We start from the raw sequence: 17,799 nt of genomic DNA, 5'->3' as shown, positions 1-17,799 counted from the left end.
TTTTTTTTTTTTTTCTGTAAGTACCAATTATATACCAATGAAGTGAAAGTGTGAAGTGTATGAAGTGTGGTCACGTTTACCATTGTTCTGAGACTCTTCACAGATTAAATCCAATCAATTAACAGAGTCCAAATGTTCTGGAACTTCACATGAGGGCAAAATATTTCCTCACCAGATTTCACAACAGGTTCACGCTGACAAACAGAAAACTGCTTGGGTTGATAGTGAATTTGTGTGACTTGTGATTCATATGTCACTCCAATATTGACAATCGACTTTTTTAACATCACCTTCAGAAATCATTATTTATTTTTTTTTTATTTTTTTTTTAAATAAACAGATCCCAATTATCGAGTGAATAATACCATTAATTAATGGTCACCATCAAATAAGTGATGATGCAACACTGATTGTACATTTTGTGCAATCAAGCACACCTCATTCATCTTATTACCAGAAAAACCTGAAATAGGTGTTTCAATAACACAATCTACTACTGCAGGACCATGGTTGGGAACCACTGGCCTCATCTAGCCTAACTAAGTCATATCTTTTGTACTCTTCTGTATCATCTAATTTTTTTTCCACCTGTGGCTCACATATTGTAATTTAGTTACACATGACCCATTCGAGCAGAACAAATAGCCAATCAGACACGTACCACACCAGCATACTTTATCTTTCATCTGTTGCTATAATAACATATATGGCTTAAAAAGAGTGAGCAGTTCTTAAACTACACAATGCAATGTAAAGGCTGAACCCAGAAGATTAGAGCAAAGACACAGACCTGCTCATGATTAATGTTCAGTTATCTTTGACATATGTTTTCTGTAATGTTGAAGTTGTTGTGGTTAGCATTGTGCTGAAGAGGTTGTGGGTGACTCTACAGCAGGGCTGGGCGATAATTCGATAACGATAATTATCGCGATATAATTTTCCTCGATAAAACGATATGAAGAGTTCGATAAATGTTCGATATAATGTCTATGCACCAAAAGTGGAACGAATTCACTCATTTGAATCGTGACACACGGAGCGTTTATCCGCTCGGATCACAGTTCAAGTGCTTCACTAGAGCCGATGTAGTTACTCGATCACGCGAGCGATGAACACAAATGACTGTGATTTAAACTAGTTTATAGCCAAACAGGAGAAGCACTGTGTGCAACGAGACAGTCAGAAGGCTTTTCAGTCTACACATCGCCATCTTTTACCATGGATTTACTGTAGTAACACTCACTGCACCATGGTATTGTGGCAGAAATGTGGGATATTCACACTGAATTTTATTACAGGAGTTATGGTATATAATTATAGTATGTATCTGTGATTAAGCTATAGCATGTGTGCATTTATACTGAATGTTTTTAGACTACTGTTTTTCATACAAATAGGCTACCTAAAAACCATATAGTTATATTTTTACCATGGTATTGAGGTGCTTTATGTGGTTTTAATTTTGTGTTTATCATGATTTAAATGTATGCTACTATGGGAGACCAATGCTTGATTAAAAAAAAAAAAAAAAAATGGTCAAAATAAATGTAACCATATAAAACTGAGGTTTGTACAATTTTTACAGATGTTACTGATTTTAAAGATGAACAAAACTTTACCTCTGCATCCTAACCCAAGCTACTATCAAAAGTGCATTTCTAAGAGACAAAAAAAGTGATATTATTATTAATATTATCAGGCAACCCAAACCTGTTTCTTGATTTGAAACACTGTCACTCATTAGAACAAGCAGAAACTAAGAAATACATTTTTCTATTTAGACATTTTGTTAAGGAAAATTAGCAAATGGAGCAAAATTCTGGCTTTAAACTTGAAAGAAATTTGACATTTATCGTGATAATTATCGATATCAATTGTTTCAAATAAGCCTTAATGACTTGATTAGCTGGATCAGATGTGTTTAATTAGGGTTGCATCTAAACTGTGCAGGGCTGTGAGTTTGACACCCCTGCTAGACAATAGTGTATGTTGTTGCTCCACTCAATGTTAAGTCAGTACAGCCATATGTGACCCTGGAGCACAAAACCAGGCTTAAGTCGCTGGGGTATATTTGTAGCAATAGCCAAAAATACATTGAATTATCCATTTGTCTTTTGAGCCAAAAATCATTAGGATATTAAGTAAAGATCATGTTCCATGAATATATTTAATGAATTTCCTACTGTAAATATATCAAAACTTCATTTTTGATTAGTAATATGCATTGCTAAGAACTTAATTTGAACAACTTTAAAGGAGATTTTCTCAATATTTAGATTTTTTTGCACCCTCAGATTCCAGATTTTCAAATAGTTGTATCTCAGACAAATATTGTCCTATCATAACAAACCATACATCAATGGAAAGATTATTTATTCAGCTTTCAGATTATGTATAAATCTCAATTTCGACAAATTGACACTTATGACTGGTTTTGTGGTCCAGGGTCAGATATGTTACTTATTATTGTTCACTGCTTTTGTATATAAACATGTGCTGTGCTAGCTACAGAACCTCAGTTCAACATTAAACAACATTAAACATCTTCACTCAAAAATACAGACTTGAATCTACTCAATATAACGGAGCTGATGTTACTGAAAAAAACATTGACAAGATTCAACTAAAGGCATGTCTGAAATTAAGATAAATATATTTAATGCAAACACTTGCCCTATAATATTGAATAAATTCAATAAGACATTTTTTCATTGAAAAACAAGGCACTTAAGTGTCTGTACAAGTAGTGAAGATAAACTGATTTGTTGCATTAAGTCTCTTCCATTAGTGGTTATGCTTTCAATGTCAAATTAAAAGGAAAAAAAAACACCACTGTGGAGAATACACCAAAAACTCGGATGCTTAAAATTTTCCACTTACTAATTTACTGAAACAATTGCACAGATTAAGCAGCAGCTCTGGTTTCCCCACAATCCAAATGCTTACAGCGTAGACATGCATGCATATGAGTGAGAGAGAGAGTGTGTGTGTGTGTGTGTGTGATGGTCTAGCCATGCGTCCATGCTGCTCGGCCCGAGACGCTCACTCACGACCCTACAGAGGACAAGCGGTTTGAAAAGCAGATGGAGTAAGCAGCATTTCTATTTAAACTTCCTAGTTCTCAAATCAAGACTTTCTTGAACAGCATCTCGCACACGACCAGAGAGATAGACAGAAACATTGATAACTCCTGCACACACAAACACATCAGATACCAATCTCCTCGCCCTGAATGTATAAGAACTGGCAGGAGAGACAACTCAAACTTCTCGCTGCGAACCAGCATCCTACATAAACAACAGCAGACAGTGTGATCACATTCTGAGCTGATGAAGAAGTGAATGCATCTCAAATACTGCTGCTTTCACATGCATGTTAGTCATTTGATAACCCTCAAGTTGTTACAAACCTGTACGAGCTTCTTTGTTCTGCTCAACACAAAAGATATTTTGAATAATGTGTGTGAATGAACAGCTGATGGTCCACAATGATGTCCAGCATACTTTTTTTCATTACTACTGGGATCCATTAACTGTTAGGTTACACACATTCTTAAACATATCTTCTCTTGTGTTCGGCAGGTTGCTGCCTCAGTAACAGCTTCTGTGCCTTTTTTGAGAGTGTATGATAAATAATCTAGGATCAATATCAGAAATTCTGATGAAACGGGTCTTTTTGTATTATGTTTTGATGTGATTGCTGTAATATGATTGATCCAAATCACTTATTCTATTATATAACACTGTTGTGATTGTTCAAAGTCTATGAACATTAAGCTTTGCCGGCAGAAAATTGTTTCCCACAATGCTTGCTGTCACTATAGTGTACTTTTGCATTTCTCATTTCTCACTGGCATGATCACAGGTTACTGATTCTGCATGGAACTCAGTTCAAGTCCAACGAGCCTAGTAACTCCTGCATAAATGAACATGAACTCTTGTCCAATGAACACATAAGCATATGAACTCCTATGCAAGTGTGCATGCTGTGTAAACTCTAGCAGTAAGAGCTCGTGCACATGTAAACATGATGCATTCTGAACATCTGCAACGCTTTCAGGTGAACTTCTGCAGACACGGCAAACGCATGTAAACATGACATCCAGCAGCACAGGTGCATTTCTGAACACACGAACCACTGAACATCTAAGCATATAAACTCCTGCCCATATGAAAGCATGAACACATGAACAGGTGAGCACGTGAACAGCAGGGAAACATACATCACGTTGGTTTGGGGGTGGACCGTTAGAAGTGCGCCCATGAAAACAAAAACAATCCCACAGGGTAGAGATAACAGCACAATTCCCTCGACACATATGAACACCCTACACACACACACTGACAGCAGAAGCGCGTAGAGTGAGTGAAACGCGTGTGTCTTACCCGTCTTTACGCTTCGCTTTATAAACATGCCCGTATGTGCCGCGACCCACTTTACAACCTTCATATTCAAACAGATCCTCCACTCTCTCCCTCTCGGCGGCGAGCTTCGTTTTGAAGTCGTGGTCCATTTTAACCCATAAATATTTCTTAATTTACAATAAAATAAAATATTAATTATTACATGCATTAATTAAATGATCCGATCGTTTTATTACCCCACCATTTCCTTGTTTGGGATTTTGGTCGGCTCCGCTCAATGGTCACGTGTTCGGTGACGTATTGTTATTGTTGCCGACTGCCTTCTGGGAAATGTAGTGCACTCAGATCAATCCACCGGTTTGAGTTAACGACGGTGGGTCGTCTGTAAACTACAACTCGCGAATCGCGATGTGGACGTCGTTCTTTCGTCGTTCCATTCCCTTTCAAATTTTCCAGGTTGTTGGAATATTCAAACTTTGCATTAGCTGTCATTACAACAGAAGTACGATAATAGCTTGCGTCCTCAAAACGTTTAAAATGCTGTCACGCGATGGTGTAAAATACACAAGCAAACCATCACTTTTCTTCAACTGACTAGTGAATAAACGGGGACCAGGTACCAGTTGCGTATGTACTGGCGCAGCGTTTATTCGCCTATACAAGGGCATTATATACAAGCTGCGCTGCTACAGTCTGAACTCACACCTTTACGCAACCGCCAATTTGATTGACAACAGTTACAGCCAATCGTTGCTGACACGAGGGCGGCTTCTTGGTCGTGATTGGCCGAGCTGCGGATGACGTCGGCGGGAAAGTAATAAAAGCTCCGCGCAGGCTGCCATTCTGCGCTTACACAGTATGGCCGGCGATATTAGCTAGCATTCGCCCACGGTATTCTCTGCAAAAGGGAAGACGGTAAAAACAACAAGGCAACTACATCTGGACTGCTCAAGGACTGTAACTAAGCTAATAAATTATAACAACCAACAAAGGACTAATTCATTGGGATTCCATCCGACGGTTTAATTTCTGTTGTTGGAGTCAGTTTGTGTCACGATGGAAGAGAGCAGTGCACACTTCTTCGAGGGGACCGAGAAGCTCTTGGAGGTGTGGTTCTCCCGGCAAGACGAAACCAAAGGAACCGGGGATCTGCGCACTATCCCCAGGTGAGCTGGGACTGGATTTAACGTTAGTCATTCGCGACGATCAGGGTGTAAAGCATGAGTAAAGCATGAGTAATGTCACACTGATGGTTCTGAGCTGATGAATGACATGTGGCTCTGGCACCCGAGGCGTCAGCAGCAGTTTTGGCCGTTTTTGACCCCATCCCCCTTTACACTCATTCATTTGAGCTGTCAGGGCTGCAGCTTTGAGGCCAATGAGCTCTTTTCCATGATTAAACTCCTCCGAGTCTTTGTAAACAACAGTAACACGTTTAAGCAACGTCTCGATACAGGTTTTGGTGTAAGTCTGGCCCTGTCCGTGTCGAGGCTCGCTTCGAGTGCAGTTTCGCTGTGTTTGGATCAGTTATTGATCAGCTGTAGTGTGAGTGGATATTGATCGATTGATTAGCCAGTGGCTACAGCTAGCTGATATGGCGCCTCCTGAAACACTACTAATATCGGATGCTTTTGATTCGTCTTTTGTTGACGTAGCGTTTCTAGTCATTTATTATTATTATTTTAATTTCCACAACGTCATAGCTAAAAATTTATCTTTGAATATTTACAATCGCAGTTATGCTTCACCACATGCATTGATTGATTGCATGCAAGAGCTGTATATTTTTGGGAAGGATCATGGCGGTTGGTCCTGCGCCGCAGCTCCATGTGAAAGTCACGCGTCTGCAGCGCACGTCGTAAGCTCCGCCCCCGTGCTGCGATTGGTCAGGAGTCCCGGTCGCTCATTGGCTGGTGTTATATGATGTGCGCAGACAGCTGCGGCGGCACGCGTGCGTCTCCTGCGGTCCTTGCTGAGCTGAAGAGTTAATGCGGACTGAAACAATATTTTACAACAGGGCTGTCCAAACTCGGTCCCGGAGGGCTGGTGTCTTGCAGAGTTTAGCTCCAACTTGCCTCAACACACATGCATGGAAGTTTCTAGCATGCCTAGTAAGAGCTTGATTAGCTGCTTCAGGTGTGTTTAATTAGGGTTGGAGCTAAACTCTGCAGGACACCCCTGTTTGGACAGCCCTGTTTTACAACAACCGCAACGTCAATTTAACATTCAATAATAGTTGGATATTATGTGTTTGTCTTGACGTCTAAGATATAACAGAGTTATTATTACAAATGAAACGCTTACATTTAATCATTTAGCAGACGCTTTTATGCAAATGAGGACAATGGAAGCAATCAAAATCAACAAAAGAGCAATGAATGCAAGTGCTATAACAAGTCTATTAGCTTAATGCAGCACACCTAGCAAGGTTGTTTTTTTAAAATATATAATAAATAAAGAAAACACAGAATGTAAAAAGAATGGAGCAAGTTAGTGTTACAGGCCTTTTTGCTTTTGTTAATTGTATAATAGATCAAAATAATACAAAAAGATCAGAAAAGCTAGTGTTTTTTTAAGAATATAATTAGAATAGAGAGTGCTGGAGTTAGGGGGTCAAATAAAGATGGAAGAGATGTGTTTTCAGCCGATTCTTGAAGATGGCTCAGGATTGAGCTGGGCAGGTCATTGCAGCAGGAGGGAACAGTTCATGTAAAAGTCCGTGAAAGTGATTTTGTGCCTCTTTGGGATGTGTGTACATGTATAACACTTTATATAAAAGTAGTTCACTAATATGTGTGCATTATCAGTTGGCAACGCTAGAAGAGATGCATAAGATAAATAGATTGTACATTAATTAACATGTTTAATTGGCCAATACTAATATTCTCAAAATGTTGGTCTATTACTACAAAAAAAGTCCTGTATTGATGCTCTGATTCCTGCTAACAACAAAAAACTACTGACACTACCAAAAAAGACACTGCAAATAACATCAGAGTAATGCTAGGGCTGTGCAATCAATCAAATTCGATCATCATGCACATCTTGTCAGTAAAGCCGGTTCTGTGATGAGTAGTAAATGTCCATCACATGCTTACAGATGGAGCAGCATTTACTACACAGAGCCATAGTTCACTTTTTTTTTTACTCCCTAATATCGGTATCTGTCCCAAAAAAAGATGTGGAAACGCTGAACCGTATGGAAAGACGTACACGCATAGATCCATAGTATATAAATTAGAGCCTGACCGATAATATAATCCAAATAATAGTGACTCATGACCGATATGGTCAGGCTCTAATTTATATCCTGTGGATCTATTTGCGTACATCTTTTCATAAGGTGCAGTACTCTGTAATGTATTAATAACCTTAAGTCAGTTGCAGTCAGCCTTCCAGCTCATATAGAAAATAAGTGAGTAGAATATGAATGAGTGAGGATATGAATCAGCGCTCCTCTGCGGTAAAGTTTCTCAGAACTAAAAGCTGATCTCTGTGGTTTCTTTGGGTACGGCTGTCAGATTGAATGATGAGGGCTATTAGTTTACTTCCGGGAAAGCATTAACACTCTCAGAGGTACTAGAAAGAGTCTGCGCACAGCCAGTTTTCAAATAAGTGCAGCAGGCCTTGTCTTCCTACAGCATGAGAAGCACATTACTGTGCTCAAATCAGCCTTCGTCTGCCGATTAACTCAGAACTAGCATTTTATGTGTCCTCGATACACACAATCAAATAATTTCACAGTTTAGTGTATTATTTGACAATTACTGTTGGAGTGGTGCACGATCAGAAGATTTAGATTACCTTCATTACCTTAGTTTTCTTCTCATATTATGTCTCCTGTTTTTTATCAACAAGTCCACTTAATATAGTGCACTAATATTAACATTTTTGATTTTATATGGTTTAGCTTATAATTAAGAACAAAAGCTACATTTATAGTAAATAACATGCCACCAAAGGGGCATTAGTACCTGTAGTTGAAGAAACATGGTTATTGAGAGGAAACCTCAAGCTGTGTATTACTAGAGACTCGCATTACTTTCTTCTTTGGTGCAATCTGGAAACGGTTCGACTTTGTCAGGCGTGTGACTACTGAATCAGTTTTTAAGACGACTTGCATATCACACATCTTGATCGTTCCAAGATATTTATTTGACAAGGTAACAAGTAGGAGACTCACTCAAAAGAGACTGATGGGGTTTTTTTTATAAATTTGAATGGGGTAAATTTAAGCAAATTAGTTTTTTCTTGGGAGTACTTGACTTTCTGCAGTGTTTCTATAATGAAACCAAAATAATATAAATACAGGCAGAATTGTCTAAATTTATAGTATTATTGCAAAATAAACCCTCATTTTATTCATGATTTTGATTGCCATCCCCTTGCACCAAACAGGCCACCTGAGCTTGTGCCAAATGTGTGAAATTTGAGAGCTCTACGGCACGAGTTCAACCGAGCCAGCAGCTGTTTGTGCCGCAGAGCAAATGACCTCAGAGACGCAACATGAAATCCATACAATCTGTGCTCGTTTCTGCTCTATAATTAATCAGTTATTTGTTTATTCTTTCTAGAAAATGTCTAATTTTTCCTCGTTGGAATTGTTTGCCTTTGTCCCAGAGTTTGGAAAGTGTTGATTTTCAAATAATTAGTACTCAGATTCTTCTAGAAAATAACAGAATCATGTTTTCTAATATTAATAGAGGTCTTAATGTTTCTCTCTCTCTGTGTGCATTTTCAGATTTGAGTGGGACAAACTTCTGGAGAATGTGCATTGTTTGATTATAAGTGTGACAAAGTCTGACAAGCAGGAAGCTTATATACTCAGGTGAGCTATTGATTCGTCTGTCCGTCCGTCCCCTGAGCGCAGAGGACAGGATTGTGATGATGCATCCCGCTTCAGAGCTGCTGGCCTTCAGACACCTCGAAATCAACAGCAAATTAAGATTTCTGAGAAATGGAATCAAACCCAATACCTTGGGTTATTTGTAGCAACATTACAGCCCGAACTGATTTAAAGATAAATTGTGAATGTTGCGTAATTCGGAAATGCGGCTTAAAGAAGTTAGATAAGTTGCAAATGTCATTTCATGTTGTTTTTAAAAACTAAATACAGGTGTGGAAGCTCAAATGAAACATGGTGTCGTTGTTACAGTGTAATTATATATTTTACTGCTAAGGAATATTAATTAACTACATGTACTTACTGTGTGGTTAGGGTTTGTCTTGGGGTTACTTGCATATTGTATTGTTATTATAATTGTATATGTAATGTGTAACAAGGACACCATAAAATATAGTGTTACCGAAACATTTTATTGGCTCATTGCTGGGTAGCAAAGCCTTGGCGTGTCTTCGAGTCCTGAATGTTTATCATGATACAGTAGCGTTTCAGCTTAGAGATAATCACAAGCTGGTCAGACTAAATGAAAGGCATCTGTGTGACTTTCACAGTCATGGGGGTAAATGATTCAGAGTACTTGCTAAGGATGACGCTAAGCCATTTAATTGGTCTGTGAGTCAAAGGAGGAACTCGGGTCAAAGCTATTCATAGCTGCCTGGAGAGAAAAGGCTGGATGGATTTTTACTTTTTTATTGACAGTTCTGCTAAAATGGCTTTAAAGTTCTTCAAAGTTAAAAACTAAGTTCAAATAAGGAAGAATATTTGGTAACGCTTTATTTTAGGGTCCCTTAACTAGTTGCTTATTAGCATGCATATTACTAGAATTTTAGCCATTTATTATTAGTAATTATGCATATATTAATGCCTTATTCTACATCCCTAATCCTACCCAATACCTAAACTCAACAACCTTACTATTTATAAGCAGCAAATTAGGAATTTTTTGAGGGAAAAGTCATAATTAATAGTGAATAAGTGTTTCCTATTCTCAAGTGTTACCGGATATTTAATCAGTACCATTATTTTTATCTTTATAGCAATACTTGCCACACAGTGGCGTCCATAGACACATAGTCGAAAATGCATCAGAGTTTTGAACTTGTTTATTAAAATGGACAGTTCAAGAGAACTCATTCCTAAAACTTCTTAACACTGTAAGCATTTTCGTTGTCATGATTAGTAATGGAATGAGCAAATGTGGGAAACATGCAATAAAGTCATTGATTTTCACAATGTTGATTCATTTTATATTAGCAAAAAGTATTGTGAAATATTGTGAATGCTCCACTTTGCTTTAACAATGAGCCATAATTGAAAGGACTAACCACTCCTTTGTGATTCTCTCTCTGCCTCTCCTAGTGAGAGTAGCATGTTTGTCTCCAAGAGACGTTTCATTTTGAAGACATGCGGAACCACCCTCTTACTGCAGGCACTGGTGCCACTGCTGGAGCTGGCTCGTGAGTACTGCGGCTTTGATGCCATCGAGGTACGACACACACTCAGGTGTATGCACACAGGTTCATGTTTAGAGAAGAATTTATGGCACATTATCTCCAACCGCAGTAAAGCAAGATATGATAACATTAAAAGCGTGGGGTTTATGAGTTCACGTGCGTTTCACACGTTTGGTGAGCTTTAGATGAGTCAGTTTACACATCATATAGATTAATCATTGGCAGTTTTCAATACAAAGTGTCTATGAAAATGTGACTTGGCCTCATCTCATTTTCCTTTAGAATTTCTTCTATTCTCGTAAAAATTTTATGAAGCCCACCCATCAAGAGTTCCCTCACCGCAACTTCCAGGAGGAAGTCGAGTTCCTCAGCCAGATTTTTCCAAGTACGCTTTCACACCTGCAAAAATGAGATGCAACAAATGATGTGAACATTATAAATGAAATGGTAATGCTGTTGTCTGATTAAAAGGTGTTTGTTTGTTTTCTTTCGTCCATGCACAGATGGAGCAGCTTACTGTATGGGACGTCTGAACTCAGACTGCTGGTGAGCTGTTTTACATCATCTGACTTCAGATAAACCATCCAATCATTAGAAAATCATAAATGTTCCATATGCATCAGAATTTTACAATAAGGCCAGATTTTAAATCATGATTATTTTGGTCAATATTGTAATCACGATTATTTAAAACGATTATTAGTGGGCCATATGACCAAAACTTTATATGAAAGATTTATTTAAAGATAGTGATGTATATCAAATATATACTTACTGTAAATAAGTAAATAAATACATTTTAGAGACCGAAATGTCACAATTTTCAACACCACAGCAGATTAGAGTAGCTAATATTAGTTAAAACAAACAAATAAGGTCCTCAAAATGATTGAAAATAATTAAACTGCCAGTAATAAAAAAGCAAAAGATACAAATGAAACAAACTGCTTTAAGTTTTTTTTAATGCAAGTCTAAAGTAGCTATTCAGTTAACAGCCTACTAGAGAAATTAGTGTGTGATTTTTGTCTGTCTTGTTTGATTAATATAAAGCACACAGTTGGTAGCAGGAATATTAGCCCACTGTCACTTTTAAGAGCCGCACGGATCCGATTTACTGTTACACATGTATTTTCATTCTCAGCTGTTTACGTTCATTTATTACATAACCGACGAGGGTTTACGTGAATAATCACGAAGTGCTGCATTTTGACACATTTTTGCGTGTATTTGACCATTTAGGCATTTTGCAAAAGTCTCGTTACATGATTTTACTGATTTGCACGTGAAATTGGGCTTTTATGGAGGAGTGAAAGTGCAGCGCTGGAAAGGGGGGCGGAATGGGGTGCAATAATAGTTTTATCTACGATTACTGTATTTTCATAATCGTTGGAGTCTGAATTTCGATTAATTGCACAGCCCTAGTTTGTTTTATGGGATCGTTTCATAAATGATTAAATGCAATCGTTCCAAATCAAACCGTTTTTAATTATTTAGTTTTTTGGGAAAACAAAAAACGCATCATCTGATGTCCATTTATGTGGTGCTCTTCTCCGTTCTCTCATGAAGGTATTTGTTTACGCTGGAGCTGCCGGAATTCTGGGAGAACAAGCAGGCGGACCAGACACTAGAAGTTCTGATGAGTGACCTCGACCCAGCTGTGATGGACCAGTTCTACATGAAAGACGGTGTTTCTGCTAATGATGTCACTCGTGTACGATCCGTCCTCTATGCTTCTGCTCTGTAGTGTCATTTGTGCTCTTATTGCTGGATGCTGGTCCATTTACTAGTAACAGAATGTTCCATGCTTTATGGACTACAGTTTATGGATGCACACCACAGTATTTATATATATATATATATATATATATATATATATATATATATATATATATTTTTGGAGGTGTCTTTAAGGGTTATCTGTGGTGTCTTCACAGATGAGTGGAATTCGTGACCTGATTCCAGGTTCAGTGATTGATGCCACAATGTTCAACCCTTGTGGATACTCCATGAATGGAATGAAAACGGATGTAAGGAGACATTTAAGGCTGCATGTTTTTAGTTGTTGTTGTTTTTTGTGGGAAAGTTGCTCTGTGTTCTGCAGCGTGATTGAGATTGGTTGTCTTTCTAGGGAACTTACTGGACGATTCACATCACCCCCGAACCAGAGTTCTCCTATGTCAGCTTTGAAACCAACCTCTCCCAGACATCTTATGACGAGCTTATCCGCAAAGTTGTGGATGTCTTCAAACCAGGGAAATTTGTGACAACGCTTTTTGTCAATCAGGTACATTGTTACACAACTAATCAACAAATAGTTCATTTTTAAACAGGTACTTTTTCCTCATTGCGCTGAAAAAACATTTAGGTTACACTTCATTTTAAGGTGTCTTTGTTACAGTGTAATTACACATTTAAGTACTGAATAATATTAATTAACTACATGTAACTGTATGGTTAGGATTTGCATGTGTTTTAGGATTAATTGCATGTAATTATGCATGATTAAGTGGTATTATATAACAAGAACACCTTAAAATAAGGGTTTATTTTTTTTACTTATTTAGATATATAATATTACTTGTGAATTGATTGCTATGAATATTTATGTAACATTGAAGGCAATGTGCAATGTTTCCAGCCTCTGGTCTTCTAATTGCAGTGCAGTTGTAGCAATAGTAATGCGTATGTGGTATAAAATGGTTGTGACGTTTCAAAAATAACTCATGCAAAGTCCGTGTCTGGTTGTATTTTTTTAGTTTTTGCTGAAGCTTAGCTTTGAGGTCACAGCTCTGATCGGCAGCTTCAACCCTTGACCGTATTAGGGCTGCTTGATTAATCGAATGCGATTATCATGCGCATCTGGTCAGTAAAGCCTGTTCTGTGATTAGTAGTAAATCTCCATCATGTGCTTTCAGATGGAGCAGCATTTACTACACAGAGCCGTAGTTCACTGACAAGCTACGCAATATCGCATTCATAATCGCAGACAAATTTAATCACGCGATTATGAAATTAAAGAAATCGTTTGTGATAATGAAAGCTGTTTGCATAGCTTCTCCGTGAACTACGGCTCCGTGTAGTAAATGCTCCTCCGTCTGAAAGCATGTGAAAATATCACATTTAACGTCAGTCCAGTGTTTGAAATAAATCCTTCTGTGAGATGATGTGGCTTCTTACACAGAATAAGGCACGCAACATATTTCATAGCATTCTAATGTCGATTAGCATTGCATTATAGATATACTTTATTAGGTTAAAATTCTAATAAGAGCTCAATGAAAGCATTTAATCTTTTGTTTATTCAGCTAGCGTTATAGGCATTTCCTGGGTTTCTTTTGAGGGGCATATTTGGAGTTTCTCTGGCCTTCGGATGGAGATTTACTACTGATCACAGAACCGTGCTTCACTGAAAGATGCTTCTGACTAATTGCAATTGCGATTTCGATTAATCGAGCAGCCTTAAACTATACAACTTTATTCAACCGCTCGATCTGCACATCATACGTCATTACGCTATTTCTACGTCATTGCACATGAGCAGTCATTTCAGTTTCGGTTTTCAATCCAGTCAAGCTTTCAAATGCGCTCTCAATCGTATTAATAAGGAATAAACCACCCCTTTCAATCCGGTCGAGATTTTGTTCGGATGGAGTTCAGTCAGATCGATTAAGGTGTTTACATGAAGGTTTTCAGTCAGATTGAAGTGTCAATCCGATTACAAACTGATTATTTGGTTGCATGTAAACGTAGTCACTGTGATTTGGAGTAATCAAACTGGTAACACAATTCTCACTGTTAACTAGTTGCTTATTAGTATGCCTATTATTAACATATTGGCTGTTTATTAGTACTTCTAAAGCGCGTGAGCATATTCTACATCCCTAATCCAACTCAATACCTAAACTGAACAACTACCTTACCAACTATTAATAAGCAGAAAATTAGGAGTTTGAGGCAAAAAAAAAAAATTTTTTAATAGCGAGAATTGGACCTTAAAATAGTGTGACCATCAAACTCATTCTTCTCATTTATCTGGTTCCCAACAGAGCTCCAAATGTCGCAGCGTTTTCTCTTCGGCTCAGAAGCTGGAGGGTTACCGCCGCTTGGACCGCCAGTTGGCCCACTTCAACGACTACAACTTCGTCTTCACCAGTTATACCAAGAGTCGCCAGCAGAAGCAGAGCTGAACCTCCGAAATGAAGAAGCGTAAAAAGAAATCCTGCCGCCGCGAAGAACAACTCGGCGGACGGCGTAGTCTTTTAGCGGAGAGGCGGTGTTTGTGCGTGGAGTCTTCTGGCTGTAGATCTTCCCTGAGTTTAACATTTATGCATTCTTGTACCTATGACGTAGATATCGTGCATGAAAGCTCTTCTCGTGTCTCTGTAGATATACTAGCCCATTCTTGCTGTGATCTTGAAGTGCATGTAGAGTTCCTGAACGTGGTGGTGGTGTGTGTGAGGCATGTCACACCATCCCAGTACATGCAATGCTCCCTTCCCTTCCTGCAAGTGTCCCCTCGCATCCCCCACAGACAGGGTTTCCGACCTCACTAGGCAAGGACCCTGACGTGCTCAGATCCGTCTCGTCTTTCACGATACACAGTTCATCGGTGTGCGAAGAGGTGTTTTTGATTTACATTTCATTTTGTTTAATACACGTGGCGTTGCTTATTTAAATCTCAAATGTTTTGCTCTGTATGTGTTCAGCTCGACTGTGTAGCTAGCTAACTACTCTGAAAGTGTGAAGAAGTCCTGAAAACAAACTTCAAATATTCCTCGTTCATCTTATTTTCTGTCACCCTGCAGGCAGCTGTCTTTATTCGGTGTACTAGAGAAGTAAGCGTTTTAGAAGTTGAGTAACTTAACTGTCACCTTCGATGTCGACAGCCTGCTCTTCTTTTAGGGGAAAACAGTGCTTGTTTCAATAATACGCTGGTTAGCATTAAGCTGAATTTGTAAAGGTTAAAAATGCGCACGATTCTTATGATTCCCTTCATCAGCTTTACAGGTGGTCAACTTTATTCAAAATATGCAGAGAAGTGAATGTTACTTAACTCTTGCCTTAAGTCTCAACAACATACTCCATACTAATATATAACCATTTTATGGTGAAAGTCAGCTGTTGTCTTCCTTTCCTCAAAATCAAATAACATTTAAAATGAATGTATTAAAAGAAAAAAAACGTTAGTTAGTTGAAAGGTGATGAGAAGTAAGAATGGATTTTGAGTAATGTAGCGAGTGCAGAAGAAGCCTGTTTGGCAGAAAGAGGGAATGGTGTTCTTTGCCTTCCGTCCGTCGTTTGTGTCATTGTGAAGGACCCTGGGGCTGTCCAGCGCTGAGCCTGCTCAATGCAGGCCTTTGAATTGAAACGGTTGGACAGACACTTTGCTTTAGTGTGCCGATCGCACAGCAAAGCATTTTTCTTTTTCTAAACAAAATGAGTTCAAAATGAGTTCTCTACAGAAGCCGGTGAGCACACAATAGGTGCGCACTGATCTGAGCATGTCAGGGCTGACCCGGATCATTCCACACCCCACGCCTGCATAAAGTGCAGTTTTATGAACCCCCCCCACCCCCCCAAGCAGACTTTTTTTTTTTTTTGCAGTAGATTTGTACACCTCTCCAGATCATGCTCTCTTTGTGCATTGAGAAAAAAATATTTTTTTTCCACAAGTGCTATTGAATGCGACTAGCGTGTATCAAGATGTTTACCGTGCAGTGTCCCCGCTTCAGCCTTTTGTAACGCGTTTAATTTCTGTTCGTACAATGTAACAAACTTTGTTCATAGGTCCTGAGTGTGATGAGCAGTGGGTGTGGTTTTATTTTTACCCTCCCGTGCTGACGGAGAAGCTGAGTTACGCAGCTGGTGTAGTTGTGAGGAGGATGATGTTCTTGTTATGTCTCCATAGTGGCAGCTCGGTTTGTGAAATCTTCTTTACTGCCACAGAGAAATCTGAAAAGGGCAGGTGTCCCTACAGAACGCCAATCTAGTAACGAATGTGTCTTAATTGCGACTCTGAAAGGTCAAAGGGCAGCTGGATGTTTACAGTAGTAGTTCAGAGGAAAAAAACGAAGCAATTAAATTTGATTTAACGGACAATGTAGGTGTCAGAAGTGGACCACTGTTAGGAGAAATAACATGAGCATGATCGCATATCACATTTAGCATTTTTTCAGTGAAGTGGTGGTTTCAAACATTTTTCTGGTCTTTCTATATGAGATTTATACAGTATACAAGAGTGCGGGGGGGGGGGGGCATTGATGTTGCGGACCAAGTATACATACCAATATACTACTTTTTATTTTATTTTTCCTTTTTCTGACCCTGTTCTGAGGTGGGAAGTGACCTTTTCAGATGATTTGGACCTCTTTCTTACTAGTTCTGCCCAGTCTGTGTTGGTTGGTAAGGAAACTCTATAGAAAGGATTCTGTTGCGAGATTTTTACAGGAAGTTGGGAAGAGGAAACTTTGCTGTTCCAATTCTCTTGCTATTTCCTTGGTTGGTCAAGATGTGCTAAATATATCTGTACTAAGAGCTTGATGCTTTCAATAAAGTTCATAACTATCAGCTGTGTATTTGTGATTTATTTATAGAGTTTTTGTTCATTGCTTAGAGCACACTACTGTATATCAGTATGATATTTGGCTGGGTTAAGTGCATTCAAAATGATGTCATGTTTTATTTTATTGTACATAATGTAGGTTTATAGACATTTTATTAAAAATTTTTATAAATTATGACTTTCAATTTTCACACATTACCTTGTTTTACCTTTCATAATGAAGTTGGTTATTTTAACCATATATTGGTGTATACAGGTACATCTCAAAAGATTAGAATAATGTGAAAGTTTTTTTATTTTTATTGTAACATTGCAAAAAGTGAAACTTTCATATATTTTAGATTCATATGTTTTACTTTACATTCTACATGTAAAGTAAAACATTTCAAAAGTTTTATGGTTTTTGATGATTAGAGCTTACAGCGTCAAAAATCTGTATCTCAAAATCAATCAAAAAAACGGATTTGAAAAAGAGAAACATTCAAGTTCTTTAAAGTATCTTCATTTCTGCACTCA

General features: G+C 38.3%; 2 protein-coding genes across 4 annotated transcripts in view; one reads left to right on the top strand and one right to left on the bottom strand.

Moving 5' to 3' along the window:
• The window catches only part of LOC306843375 (cyclin-dependent kinase 19-like), a 54,833-nt gene extending 49,768 nt beyond the window's left edge, over window positions 1-5,065 (bottom strand). The window contains exon 1 of one of the 3 annotated variants that reach the window (XM_079374827.1): window positions 4,606-5,065. Coding sequence is in view for 2 of the 3 variants with exons in the window: in XM_079374825.1 (XP_079230951.1) it covers window positions 4,386-4,513 (128 nt within the window). In the remaining variant the exon portion in view is untranslated. Of the gene's footprint in view, window positions 1-4,385 lie in introns of all 3 variants that reach the window. The other 2 variants (XM_079374826.1, XM_079374825.1) reach the window with 2 other exon arrangements.
• Window positions 5,066-5,209: 144 nt separating this feature from the next.
• Window positions 5,210-17,287, top strand: LOC306844324 (S-adenosylmethionine decarboxylase proenzyme-like). Its single transcript, XM_079376365.1, has 9 exons — window positions 5,210-5,530; window positions 9,106-9,192; window positions 10,627-10,753; window positions 11,004-11,106; window positions 11,225-11,267; window positions 12,288-12,432; window positions 12,656-12,748; window positions 12,850-13,005; window positions 14,768-17,287. Exons 1-9 carry the CDS (start codon window positions 5,421-5,423, stop codon window positions 14,906-14,908), a joined length of 1,005 nt encoding a protein of 334 aa, XP_079232491.1. The 5' UTR covers window positions 5,210-5,420; the 3' UTR covers window positions 14,909-17,287.
• The last annotated feature ends 512 nt before the right edge of the window (window positions 17,288-17,799 follow it).

The sequence above is a fragment of the Barbus barbus genome (assembly GCF_936440315.1).
Source record: "Barbus barbus genome assembly, chromosome: 24".
Classification (NCBI taxonomy): domain Eukaryota; kingdom Metazoa; phylum Chordata; class Actinopteri; order Cypriniformes; family Cyprinidae; genus Barbus; species Barbus barbus.
Note: the sequence above shows the minus strand (reverse complement) of the source record. Positions and strands in the feature narration are given on the sequence as shown.

Bases quoted from the DNA above. Each gene is read 5' to 3' on its own strand.
- LOC306844324 (XM_079376365.1), top strand. From the start codon at position 5,421: ATGGAAGAGAGCAGTGCACACTTCTTCGAGGGGACCGAGAAGCTCTTG. The intron at 5,531-9,105 runs GTGAGCTGGGAC...GTGCATTTTCAG, and splicing joins GATCTGCGCACTATCCCCAG to ATTTGAGTGGGACAAACTTC. The intron at 12,749-12,849 runs GTAAGGAGACAT...TTGTCTTTCTAG, and splicing joins TGAATGGAATGAAAACGGAT to GGAACTTACTGGACGATTCA.